Consider the following 14,048-nt stretch of genomic DNA (forward strand, 5'->3'; position numbering starts at 1 on the left):
TCTCTCTGCATTTGCTTGGGCAGCTTAAGGAGTTATATTTCCCATACAAAATGTCAATTAAAAAGCTAAAAAAAAAATGACAAACACACGTCTTCACACATTTCTAGCTATCACACACAAAAAAGGAAAAAGACATCTCCCTTCACCATGGCACTCCTTTCATTCCTTCTCGTACTCCTGGTGCAGTAATTCTCCTCGTGGGCACTTTTCTGGGGTGATTTGCACAACAGTTTTTGAAATCAGTAGGAAACCCTTTAGATTATTTCATTTCCTGCCTGACCCTTGAGTTGGGGCAAGTTTCGTTCCATGTAAGCAAGAAAGGACCGATTTGAATTTACCCTTGAATGTGGCTCAAAAAATGATCTCAAGAAGGAGTAGCTTTCTGCTAATCTAGAGAGAAGACAGGTGGGGTTGGGAGACCTGATTTATAGCCAAACCAAAGCAGATCAGAGACAATGATGAAAATAAAAATGGGCAGATTGTAAACATCAGTGGCAATTTATTGCTGAGAGCATGTACAAGACAGCTGCAGGGCCCTGGCAGTGCCATTCCAGTACATCTAGAAGGGAAAAGTCAGTACTTTGCTCTCATTCATTTCCGAGTTTTAAAATCCAACATGTGTGTCTAGAACCACCTCCACTCCCCATTGGCTTACAAGCAGGAGAGCTGGATTTGCTAGAAGAGTCACTTGTAAAGCTCTGCCTGGAGCACTCATAGTCACTGAGCGAAGCCATGCTTTCGGAAAACCGGGAAGAGTCTGAATCACTTGGCTGGTCCTCGCCCACACACTGCTTCTCACCATTGAAGGGCATTTTGTGTCACTGGAGTGTGGGTAAAGAGACAGCACCTGCACAAACAAACAGACCCTGTGTCAACGTTCTGCGGTACTCCCTCCAGTGGTGCTGGTGCTTCGTTCAATGTAGAAAGCCATGTCGCATGTGTCACAGCACTGGAAAGGCCCCCAGAAGATGACCTCCTTCCTCTCATGGCACCCGGGCCAGGCTATCACTAGGCCTGCAAGACTGCCTTCCAGAAAGGGATTCCACAGCCAAGGTGTGAGCTCACACAGGACATACTTGGTGTGAACGTGGAGCAGCCCCCAGCAGGAAAGCATCCTCAAAAAACAACGCGCAGAGCACACACTCTCTCCTCCTGAGGGTGCTAAAGCGTGGGAGGGTAAGAGTGAGAGTGGGGGGCTCTGGGTTTGAAGCTTGTTCTGTCTTTTGACATGTGACCTTGGAGAAGTCACTTAACTCCCTACCTCATGAGTCAAGCTGGGCTGAAAGACTAACCTCATAGGGTTGCTTGAAGATGAAACAGGATTAATCTTATTAAAGTGCTTAGCACAGCATTCAAATGTTTGCTATTATTATTGTTCCTCTGTCTTTGTTTTAAATAAAATATTTTTGAAATCAGCCTTTTTAGTTGTCTGTGAGCCTCCTAGGGGAAGAGGAAGACTAATTAAAATTTCTGGCCAGCAAGTATATAGGTTTTTCTCCTCCATTTTCCCATGAACTGTCACGCTATGAAGAGTAAGGCCTGGTATTTCGTTTGTGCTTTAGACAGTACCTACCGCCATCCAATGAACAAACAGGCACAAAAGATCCTGATTCACAGGTTGGGGGGAGAACAGACACCAGGAGACATATTGTGCCATAAAACCAGTCCCTGGACTCTATATCCACGGCTGTTTCTGGGACATCAGATTGCTTCCCAGGGAAGGGCAGGGCAGTTGGGCCCAGTCAGCCACTGGAAAGGAGATCCTGGGTACCCAGGACGCTCAGGCCTGATCCCAGGATCCTCAGCCAGGCCTGGGAGGAAGCTGGCCCTGATATGAGTGTGGTGATAGCTGACACTGAGGGGAAACCTGGGCCCGAGGAGAAAGGCACCTCAAATCCTGAACAGATGGTAATGATAGTAAGGGTTCACTGAATCTCTTTAAACCTGAGCCAGCAATGAGATACTCAGAGCTTTTAAAGCTATCAGAACGGGAAACCACAACTACCCATGGAATGCCTGGAAATGCCTGCAGTTTCTTCAATGATTCCTTTGATGTGTATTAAGTGCCTACTATGCACCAGGCACTGGGAAAAGTAACAGTGAACAAAATACACAGGGCCATCCTCTCATGGCTCTCAAGTCCAGTTACCTAAAATTGTGTGTGCCAGATGCTAGAGGACAAGGAACGGGAAACCAAGGCATTGCTGAGGAAGCATGCGAAAGGAGAGGCAGGGTTGGGACCAAGGTAGGGGGATCGAGCCTCTGCTGAGAGAAACAGTGCTATTCTTCATCCTTTGGGTGATGACAGAGAAATGGATGGGCCTGAGAAGGACCTACTAAAGGTCAAAAGCCAAGGGCACTTGCCCCTGGTCTCACCTAAACAACCTCTCCAGTCCTGCCACTTGTAGAAATGCAACCGTGCTCAGCCCACCACTTTCGCAAACAGAAAACCACCAACTTGGAGGCTGCCTCTGCAAACCGAAGGGCAGGGAGTGGGGACGAGCTGCCAGGAAGCTCCCCGGTAGATACACTCGCCTTCTCCTAAAGCCCAGAAGCCAACCATCTTGGACACAGACTGAGGGCCGACCCCTGACATCCTCGGCAGTGAACTCACCTCCTTTACCACAGGCAAACTAGATTCTCCTTGAGCGTTAACTCCCATCTGCTGGAAGGGGGACAGGTGCGGGTGAGGATAGAGGACAGAAGAAAAGGGTCTGCTCCAACCCTTTCAATTCCACCGAACCCCAGATCCCAACTGGTGCGCTTACCCTTCCCTCTAGGCTTCTCTCTTCGCCAACATTTTACTTCTCACTGATGGCATTTCTCGAAAATGCTAGCTTCTCCAGGAAGCCTTCCCTCTACGCCGTGGCCAGAGCTAAGTGCACTCTTCTTTGTACACCTGCAGCACATTTCTTGTATCTGCACAATAGCACTTAGACCCTTGTAGCTATTTTCCTCCTGTGGCTACTTCCGACTCTCCTTAATAGGCAGGAACTGTGTCTCGTCCCACCATCATCAGTGTCAAGTATGTGACAAATATCCATTTGGTGTTAGCTGAATGGGAATCACTGAATCCCATCTGGTACAGCTGCAGCCAGAACATTTGCAAACTGATTATCACTTCACATTTACAGCCCTGCTGCTGTCAAAGTTCAAGGCCTGGAGCAGAGTACTTACCACCTCAACCTGCTTTATTAGGCTTAAGACTCAATATTCCCTGGTCCTGTCACACTCTTACTAGAATATCTTAAACTCTGTTTCCATTTTATTATTTCATTCATTCAACTGTAACAACTGTGCTGTGATGCTCTGCCCTCAATTTCTCTTCACTTTGGCTATTTTTCCAAGTAAGAGTGAATAAGAGCTTCCATCCATTGGAATTTATGAACTGGGTTAATAGCTATAACTCTCCATTTCACTTTTCTACTCCAGCTGAACAGCACACTTCATAGGTTTCTTAACTGTGTCTAACAAGGCAGCTAAGTACAAAGATTAAAAAAAATAAAAAGCTCTAGGTTAGGAGGTAGAAGTCCTGGGTGTAAGGCCTGGGTCTGTTGTTGATGTGCTGCATGACTTTATCCACATCGAGTCTGCTCTCTTCACCTCATTTTTCTGAGGGGGCTGGGCCAGCTACCAGGTGCCTTTTAGTGAGGAATTGCTAACATGCTATAAACCCAGAGTTCCATGAGGCATCACTAGAAGCTCTGAGAAATTAAATGCGCTCATGGCAGACATACTTAATAACATGCAACTACGCTTTCTTCCAACAATTCACTGGAGGTAGAGCTTCTGGCATAGAGGATGTAACAGAAAATGTAAAAGCATCAAAATGTTTAGAAACTCTTGTTTAGTTAAGCCTCCACATTACATCTGGGTTTTAGTGGATCCAAGCAGAAACTTTTCTTTGAAGCCAAAATGCACACTATTACTCTATCAAGAAATCGCCTGCGTCCTCATATTAATAATACCTAACTCACAGGGTTGGTGTGAGATTTCATTCAGTCAATCTATGTAGAGTGCTTGGAACAGTGTCTGACACAGAGTAAACAGGATACAGATGTTTGCTATTGTTAGTATTATTTGCTTTAGTAGTTGTTATTATCATCATTTCAGTCATTAAAAACTCTAGAGGGAAGAACAGCTCTATTCCATGATGATAAAAGCATGTTACCCTACAGATAACAAAGACCGGTATTTAACCTAGGACAGAATTCTTGCATTTGTTTGAAATACAAAAATCAAAAGCAAATGGCCCATCATGGTGTAAACAGTTTTCTGTAAGTTCCTTCACACTTGCTCTTACCTTTCTTGGTCTCTGGTTTCCATACAGGTCATCTGGGGACAAAGCTACTTGACTCAAAGACACTGACGGTAATTAGACTGTTTTTAAAGCTATTTTGGATTCTCTCTTAGAATAGTGATAACGAAAACAGGTTGTTTCTTTAAGAAAGGTAATGTTTCTCATACTGACAAACCCAGATTTACTTAACCTTCACCATTGCGACTCACAAACCAACCAAACAACTTTCCAGGAACACCACTTCTCATCCTACCTGGGAGGATTTACTCACTGGCCAAATGTAAAGTCAATGTGAAGAGAGAAGATAACGCCAAAACAAAGCCTCCAACACTCCAGTGAGTCACTATTCAAAGAGAATCATCACATTTTTCATTGTACCGTTCCACATTTTATAATAATAAAGGCAGTATTATGTCATTCTTTCCAAGGTCAATGACTGGGAGGCAGCAGGCACTTGAATACTTATTGTTGAATGAATGGCAGTATGACCACTGACATTTTAGAGAGGAGGGAACAGGTACAGAGACCTGAAGGGGCTAGTCCTGTGTTCCAGCACATATGGAGCAGAGATCAGTTTTTAATTTGCCAGTGATCCTCAGGCTGCATCCAGATTACCGACTTTACTTCCTATTTCCTTTCTGCAGCAAACTCTATCTGCAAATGATCCTGTGCTGGTTCAGGACTGCAAAGATCCACCAGTGACAATGCACATGTCACCGAAGCAGTTAGAACACCGGCTCTGGAGCCAGATGGACTGGTTCCTTGATCTCGACTCGAGATATTTACTGACTGGAGACAGGGAACTTACCATTTATGAATTGGGGACAATACTATTATCTACCTTGTAGAATTGTTGTGAAGATTAATTGAAATAGTCTATGTCAAGTACTTAAACACCTACTAAGTGCTCGACAGATACCAATTATTATTTTATTCTTATTAGAGGAAGTCATGAATTAAAAAAATATATCAATGTCATAAAAAACAAAGAAAGGTTGAGGATATGTTCCAGATGAAAGAGGACTTGACAACCGCCTGCAATAGATGATCCTAGATTGCATCCTGTACCAAAGAAAAAAATGCTACAAAGAACATTATTAGGGCTTCCCTGGTGGTGCAGTGGTTGAGAGTCTGCCTGCCGATGCAGGGGACACGGGTTCGTGCCCTGGTCCGAGAAGATCCCACATGCCGGCGGAGCGGCTGGGCCCGTGAGCCATGGCTGCTGAGCCTGCGCGTCCAGAGCCTGTGCTCTGCAATGGGAGAGGCCACAGCAGTGAGAAGCCCGTGTACGTACCGCAAAAAAAAAAAAAAAAAAAAAAAGAACATCATTACATCAATTGACAACATGGTTACAATACTTGAATCTACTGTCTGTATTACAATGTTAAATTTACTGAAGTTGATAAATGTGCTGTGATTGTGCATTTAGGAAAAAAGGCCAGCGATACATGCAACTTTCTCTCCAACGAGAGAGAAAAAGACAAAACAATAAAGCCTATGGAGCAAAAGGTTAATAGGTGAATATGAGTAAAAGGTAGACAACAGGGAGTTCTTTGTACTGTTCTTGCAACTTTTTCTGTAAATTTGAAATTATTTCCAAGCAAAAGGTTAAAAGAGAAGAAGTACTGAACCAAAAGTTCAAGTCTACTTCAGAACAGCCCAGTCTCCTGTAGTTTTCAGATCTTGATTGTTCCCACCATTACAATAGCTTAGATCCACTCTATTACAGAAACTCTTCTAGACAGTTAAACCCATCCCAATGTCCTTCTTGAACAGTGCCTAGTGAATAAAACAGGAAATCGTCCAGAGTCCTTCTGAAAAGGCAAAAGAAATCATCCTTTTTAAGAGTTCTTCTCCAGGTGGGTTTCCTTTTCTTAAGAAGTCTCCTGGCAGTGGTTTATAACCCCTCTGTGATCTGGCCTCTGCCCACTTCATTCTGTTACCACTCTCCCCCTAATCCTTCATGCTCTGGACACAATGGCCTTCTTTGGGCTCCTCAGACATGCCAAACTTCCTCCTTTGGAGCACTTGCACCTGCTTTTCTCTTCCAGTGGGATGTTCTTCTCCCTGATCTCTGTGTGGTTGGAGCCTTGTTGTCATTCAGATTTGAAAGCAAATGTTACAACTTCAAAGTGACCTTCCTTAATATCTCCACTAATTCCATTTAAATTTGTCATCTTAGAGCTTAGAACACCGCATGGGATAGAGAAGGAGCTCAGTGAGCATCACTGATGAACAAATTAAGCCACGTTCTATTCAAAAGACAACTTGGGCCGCCCTTCTCTGCCTCACTCACACTGCTCATATTCCCATTATGCAGTCATTTAAAGTACGATAGTTGTTTTCTGCAAATCTGCCTCGCCACTAAATTTTAAGCTCCTTGTGGGAAGAAGCTACATCTCCCTTCTCCAATTCCCAGTGCAAATTAGCAAAGACTCACAGTCCCAGAGCTTAGAGAAACTTTTACATTGTGCCTTTCCAACCTCCTGATGCTAACTGATAGCAAATAATAACAATTGGAGTTAACAGTTATTGAATACTTACCATGGCTCGGCCCCCATGATAAGTGCTTAAAATGTTTTATCTTCTTGAATCTTCATCATAACCTTGTTAGCTAAGGTATCATCATTATCCCTGTTTTATAGATAAGAACCTGAGGCTCACAGAGGTTAAGTTATTTGCTCGAGGGTTCATAGCAGCGGCAGAGGCACAACTCTAATCCAGGCAGTGGATCCTTAAAGCCTGTGCTCTTTACCACTCTAGGATGGCTGCAGAAAATTTGGTGTACTGCTCGTTCTTTCCTCTCCCACTCTGCCATCGATCCACGCACTACCATGTGGACACTTGCACATGTGGTAACAAGCTGACCTTACCCCCAGGGTGTCTGCTTAAGTGCTATACCGTGAAGGGCATCACTGAAAGAGTCCATTGACCAAACTTATTCTCAACCACCCCACTAGATTGACTGAAAATCCTCTATCAGGGAGCCATTCTTTATGCACTGCAATATCCCTCCTTAAAACCCAAATATTATCAAAAGGGTTAATTGCTTATAGTTAGCATGAGTCAAAAGCATTTTGAAGTGAATTATTCAGATTATCCAGCAGGGGCCTGAGGAATGGAACCCATTCAATTAAGGTTAAGTCATGAAAAGAGAATATTTCAAGAAATATCTAGCGGGTATCATTCTTCAAGACCAGATCAAGGTCAGCTGCAAAGACAAGCATTCATATATTTGTAGTAAAGGGCAGGGAGTCAGAGGAGTAGGACTGGGCTCTGAAGAAAACACTGCAGATGATAAGGAAAAATCTTCATCTTCTGCAAAGTGCTGCTTTAGAACCAGTCCTAAACAGCAGCAGCGCTTAAAAAGTTATTCACACGCAGCAAAGCAAAAACCACAGGGCAGAGAGGTAGGTGCCTGCTCCATTCAGCTAGAGAATACTGGTCTTCATCAAATTAGAGCCAACAAAGAGCTAGATAAAAGCCAACAAAGCCAGTCATTGTCTAAAAAAGCAGATGTTCACGCCACACGTAACATTACAACGTCAGGGAGAAGGATTTCTAGGCACTTTTCACACTTGAAAACACTTCTTCTCCCACCCCTGGTTGGCCTGTTTTAGTACCTGTTTCCCCCTCTGGGCCCTCAACCCTCCACAAAATGGCATTGAAGCTGCTTCCACACACGACTGGGTATCTTCAGCTCTGGGCCACTTCAAGTCAGGCAAACTCCACGGGCTGCCAGGGTGATAGATGAAATCCCTGGAGGCAAGAGGAAAAGGCAGGCCGAGCGCCTCCTGCAGTGGGAACCACTGTCATAACCTCATTAAGTTTGCAGGTGGGACAGAGCAAGGTCTCTGACTGGGCTGGAGACCCACGGGACCAAGAGGATCTTGGGGGCCGAGGGGCCGACCGGGGACAAGGACAGCTTGTCTAGTTTCTTCAAGGTGAAAGTAACTGGATAACCATCGAAGACAGCATAAACTTTAGTCACTTGAGGGCCACTCTTCACGCCTGTTTCCACATTTCCATCCTCACCTGTGCTCTATCAAACACTTCTCTTTATCTGAACTAGATTTTTGCATTTAGATACACTTAGTTTGAAAGGAAACTTTATATCATTGTGAAGTCGCTCGGCTTAAGGGAACAGTGTTTCTTAATACTAACGAAAACACTTAACCACGTTCGTCCACGTGCCACCTCAAATCATCGCTGTGACCCGAAGTGGCGCCACACAGAGTAGCAGCCTTGGGAAGCACAAGGCAACCCTGACCGCCCCAGGGGTTCGAGCCCGGGCCTGGTGGGCATGTCCCGCCTCTTCCCCGCAACTGAGGGTACAGTCGTGGGGACGCATCGGCACACCCCTCGCCCACGTCCTCTGGGCGCCCCTCCCCTCCAGCAGCACGTTTCCTGTCAAAACAAACTCTTGGGGGAGGGGACGGCGTAGGCCGAGCCGAGCACCGAGGAAACCCGGGCAACAACCCCCAAACACACAGGTGGGGCCCCTCCCGGCCCCGACAGCGACTCAGTTCGCCCACCCGGGCCAGGGGTTGCAGGCGACAGGATGCCCGCTCCCGGGGCCCCGATGGTGGGAAGCCGCTCGCGGCGCGGTCGCTGGCACGGACCCAGGGGGATGTAAGCAGAGGCCAAGCGGCCCCGACCCTGGCGCCTCCAGGGCCCAAAGCCCACGGCAGCTCCAACACCCACCGTGGCAACTCGGCGCCCGCGTCCCGCTCCCACGCGGGACAGCGGTTCGAGGTCAAACAAGGTGATGTGGCGGGTTGGGGGAGCAAGGAGCGGGCCTTTACCGCCCCTGCCCCCGGGTCCCAGGACGGCGCTCCAAGGTGGGGTGGGGGAGACCCTCAGGCTGCCCGGGGGCGACGTGTCCCTCCGCCGACCCGGGCCCATCGCCTCAGAGCCCGCGACCCCCTTCCCCGGGATGGTACGCACCGGCTCCGACGCGGCGACAGGCGGAGGAGAAAGGCGACTGAGTGAGCCCGGTTCGGGCGTCTCTGCGTGTTCCCTCGCCCAGCACGGCATAAACACCTCAGAAGCCCACGAGTCCAGCAACCCTCAACCTCCCCGGCCCCCTCCCACCCCCACGCGGCATTTAAAGGGCCGGGAGGGACTCTAGAGAGGCAGCCACGGCGTGGCCATCACGTAACCGGAGAGAGGGGGGAAGACGGCATCGGGGAGAAGGGGAAATCTAGGGCACTTCAGCTTCCATGTCCGAGCTCTGACAGATCTGACCTAATACAGGACATTTCCCTCAGCTTCGGATGAAAGAGCCCAAGGAGAGCTCGGATTGGGTGTGTTCTGGGTGCGAGAGGGAACGGTTTCCCCCCCGTGGTCTGAGAGTGGTGCGGTCCGGGGACTGCTAGGGGCGGGGAGAGAAATGTTTACGGAACTGGGGCAGCGGTGCCATCCCCAGCTCTCCGTGTTGGAGGCGGGGCCTGTCGGGACGCTGGGGACGGGGCGGAGCGGGGATTCTTGGGGCGGAGCGGGGATTCTGGGGACAGGGCGGAGCCACCGGCGGAGGTGCTTGTGGAGCGCTGGATTGACCCCCCCCGACCCCGGGCTCCCGGGGCGCACCACCGTAAGCAATGCTGCTAGGTCCCCGGCCGCGCGTGGAACTTTTACAGCCCGAACACCCCTCATCTAGACCGGGCGATCCAAGTTAAGTGCCCACTATCACACGGTCTAAACTGAGACAACCCAACCCACAAACGGGCAAGTGCATTCCCACTCACGTCAGCAGCCAACTTGTCACCTATGTTTGTGTCTGCACCTCCACAGAAGCAGGAGTCCAGATTTGCATATGGCTGGACAGAACGATTAGCTCCTGGAAGTCACACCCACCCAGGCTCTCTGAAGACGTAAACTTCGTGTGGACGCAAAAGATAAAGCATCTTACTTCCCCTAGGGTTCTTGGGCATCTATCTCCCGGAGAAGTTTCGACAGCGGTTAATGTAAATAAGCAGTCCCAGGGAGCTCGGTGCGGTCAGGCCTACTGTTCGGCTTTGCTGTGGGTGTGCTTCAGAGTGTACAGAAACACCCTTCCCCCAACCGCACACACGAAAGCCACTGTATCTTCTGTCAGGTGTACATTGGTGTTATTTGAGAGACAGTTTCATGCAAGAATGTGACTTTTGTATAGGCTCAAGTACTTCCATTTAGTGCTGAAATCATGTCTGGATTGTGAAAGCAAAATTGGTTCTAGAAAAAGAACCAGACAAGCAACATTTTAAAGGAGGGCAGAAAGCCAGTTAACCTAGATGGAATCATTCAGTGTCACAACATGGGCTCATACTGCTATGAGATCTTGGTCAATGGGGAAACATGATAACTGTCTCATTGGGTTTTTGTGAGGATGAAATGAGATAAAGCAGTGCTTAGAGCTGTACACAGTAAGCACTCAATCAGTGTTGTTGAAACTATTTGGCAAACCACTCTGAACAACCTTAGCTGGTGATCTGTATAAATTTGTAGTACTTGTGTCTCCTTATGCCACTCTCTCCTCCCTTCTCCTAAAATACACAACTTGTTACAAATCAAGAGATTAAAGAGAAAATGCTATTGCCACCCAGGTTCTTTCCTATGAACCTTGTTTATACCGTTTGTTGGAATCAGAAGTCAGGTTGACAGAAGCCTCTAATTTCAATTCTTGCCAAATAACAACCACCACACAACTGCCATCACCACCCTAAAGATTCCACAATAGAAAGATTAACTAAAAATATCCCCCAGACTTCTGGACACTGTGACAATGACACATTGCAGCTTTGCTTCCTTTGTTAGCTTTGCAGGAGCTTAAGTATTGTTTTGCCGTATTACATAACGTGAAGCAGGTAAGCATTAGTCGGGAGAGTTGTCCAGTCTACCTGGGTCACCAGCTGCCTGACCCTGGGCATGACACTTACTTTAAAGCTCAAATATGTAACTCTCAAAGCCACGAGGAAGCAATTTTTATCAAAGCAGATGAGTCAAGTTTCAGCCTTTGCTGGGGTGAGAACCTTGAGGCAGAAGAGGTAGGGTAAAACCAGAGACCCATGCTAAGGAGAAAAATTCTCCTGGAAAAACAATCTTCTATTACATCAACGTTAAATAACTTGCTATCTGGAAACCTTTGGGTCAATTACCTGACTAATTGTCCTTAGCCTGGCTTGTATATAAAATCACTTTGAAGAAATACAGTACTGTAAAACATTAGGTAGTTTCCTTAAAAAAAAAAAGAGCCTTGTATCATATTCTTACTCAGAGAGCTCAGGCCGTCGTAGAATAAAGTCCTCCTTGCTCAGATTATGTTCATGACCTTCCAAAAAAACTGTCTGAAAAGGCAACCTCTTTAGTAAGTAAAATAATTAACTTTTTATTTGAAGAAGACATCACACCTAATTTTTCTAACTTTTCTGTTTTGAATCACTTAGAGAACTCATGGTAATGCAGTTTGTTTAAGTTAACACAATAGATTAAATTTGATCTGTTACCTTTGGCAAATAACAAAGGACAGATCAAAATTTTTGCTTGGTAAAGAAATGTAAATACTACTTTTCTTTTGACACATCTTAAATCTGAGTTTTAAATTACAGTGAAGCCTTGTATAAATCAGAAAATCCCAAAATGTAATTTTAATATGGATTTGCAACCTCTCAGCCATTTAACTTTTATAGCAGGGCTGCATCTTGTGCTGATCTAGCGTAATGCAAATTCAACTAGACAGAGATAGGACCTGGAGTGTGGAGCACAGCAGCATAACTGGAACTCTGCCAATGATTTTAACCCCTTCTTCTCTCTGTGGGAGTTGTGAGGCTTCGCTTTCCTGAGTTGATCTCAGTTTCCAAGCTTCTCAATTATGTTCCAAACTTCTTATCCAAGGCTGGTTTCGTGAGCATGCAGTGGCTCAAGACCCTGACCTTGGAAGAGCCCCATACTAGGTTTAATGCTCTGATGCTGCCAACTTGAAATTCTCAATATTTTTTAAACAAGAAGCTCTGCATTTTCATTTTGCACAAGACCTCGAAAATCATGTCGCTGGTTCTGATCTCACCACACAGAATATGAGTCTAGTGTTTAAGGTGCTTGTTTTCCCTTTATCTGTCCTCAAATACAAGACAATTACTTTATATAGTGCTCAGGTGAAGAAATATATATGTTTCCAGGAATCCCCTGGTGGTCCAGTGGTTAGGACTCGGTGCTTTCACTGCCGGGGCCGGGGTTCAATCCCTGGTAGGGGAACTAAGATCCTGAAAGCTGAACAGCTGGAAAAGGAAAAGAAAAGAAAAAAGGTGTTTCCAAGGTCTTATGGTCCATTTAAGGAATTTTCAAGGATAACTTTGATTGCACATGATTTTGACCTTATGATCTCTCTTTAGAACCTAACCCCTCACATAATATATGACTCCACTGTAAGTAGAAAAATTGATTAAATGGAATCCCATCTCTTTTTCTCTCCCCTGTCCATCTTAACGTGCTAGGAAGGACTAAAAAGCAATTGGGGGGGGGGGGGAAGGGCAATAGGATGTAGAAGGAAGAAAAATAATTTGGCTAATATATGAACAAGATGATCCGTTACTAAATGTTCAAAATTTAGCCACACCTTCTTGGCAGATTTGTCTTTTTTTTTTTTCTTTTGGTCTTGAATATAAGGTAGATTTAGATCATTTACCAGTTCTGAGAGAGAATCAAAATGTTGATTCTTGATCAAGTTTCCAACTCACCAAAACCAGTTTTTCCCCTGACTCTACTCAACTGAATTGGTGTAAAATTGGAGATTATTTCTCATTCCAATTGCCTCACACCTACCATACTAAAAAGAAAACCATTCTTAACTAGTACCCCCCTCACCCTCCATGGGCCCCCTCCACTTACCTGACAACCACGGTTGTCCCTCGGAAAGCCAAAAAAGAGAGCGAGGGCCAGCCATGAGGACAGCTCTGGGCAGGAAGTGAGAGGGGCCAAGGAGAGATGAAGCTCAAAGGAACACCTATGCGAGGCCAAAGAGATGATGGCTCAGAGCTCAGCCAAGACAGCCATGCTCTCTATCCCACCTCTGGGCCAGCAGGCAGCTGTTTTCTAAATGTCTTCATAGTCCTTCAACCATGGATGAAGATTTGGGCCCTCAATTTAAAAATCAATTGGAACACCCAGCGGGGTGGGGGAAGAGCTTCTAAAAGTAAAGGCAAAACCCAGAAGACATAAAGGAAAAGATTAAGAAATGTGACTCTTCAGATACAGCGTTCAACATAAAAACATGAATTATAGAACAGTCACTGTGCAGTGATACCATTTATGCTTGAGAGAGAGCTGGCACTAGAGAGCACATGTATGTATTTTGTATACATGACATGCATAAAAATGGACTAAAAAGTTAGCCTCCCAACTGTAAAGGAAGGAAGTTGGGAGATGTTCCTCCTTTATTCTATATACATACAAATGGCTTGTTTTTTTTACAATGAGAATGTATTCATTCATACATTATTAATGTAATTTCACATGGCCTCACAATGATACTACTCTTATCATTGAATGTCCTCCTCAATATGCCTTAGTGATGGAGGGCTATTAACACTACACAATAGTTTTCCCATCTCCTTTGTACTCATATTTTTTTAAAGTCATGATAAGAACAGGAGCTTTTTATGTAAACTCTGGAAAGGAATAGATTTGCAAAAGGCCCTTCACTAAGGTATGTCAAAATTATTTATGCTGGGGGGTGGAATACTCAACTTTACTTTTTAAGTTGTTCCCTTCA

General features: G+C 45.7%; 1 protein-coding gene across 1 annotated transcript in view; it reads right to left on the reverse strand.

Moving 5' to 3' along the window:
* TCP11L2 (t-complex 11 like 2) overlaps positions 1-9,585 on the reverse strand; it is a 41,920-nt gene extending 32,335 nt beyond the window's left edge. The window contains exons 1-2 of the mRNA XM_079936681.1: positions 9,248-9,585; positions 656-847 (exon numbers count right to left, since the gene is read on the reverse strand). Coding sequence (XP_079792807.1) covers positions 656-812 — 157 coding nt within the window. The 5' untranslated portion in view covers positions 813-847; positions 9,248-9,585. The remainder of the gene's footprint in view (positions 1-655; positions 848-9,247) is intronic.
* Positions 9,586-14,048: the final 4,463 nt, after the last annotated feature.

This window comes from Stenella coeruleoalba, assembly GCF_951394435.1.
Source record: "Stenella coeruleoalba genome assembly, chromosome: 11".
Taxonomy (NCBI): domain Eukaryota; kingdom Metazoa; phylum Chordata; class Mammalia; order Artiodactyla; family Delphinidae; genus Stenella; species Stenella coeruleoalba.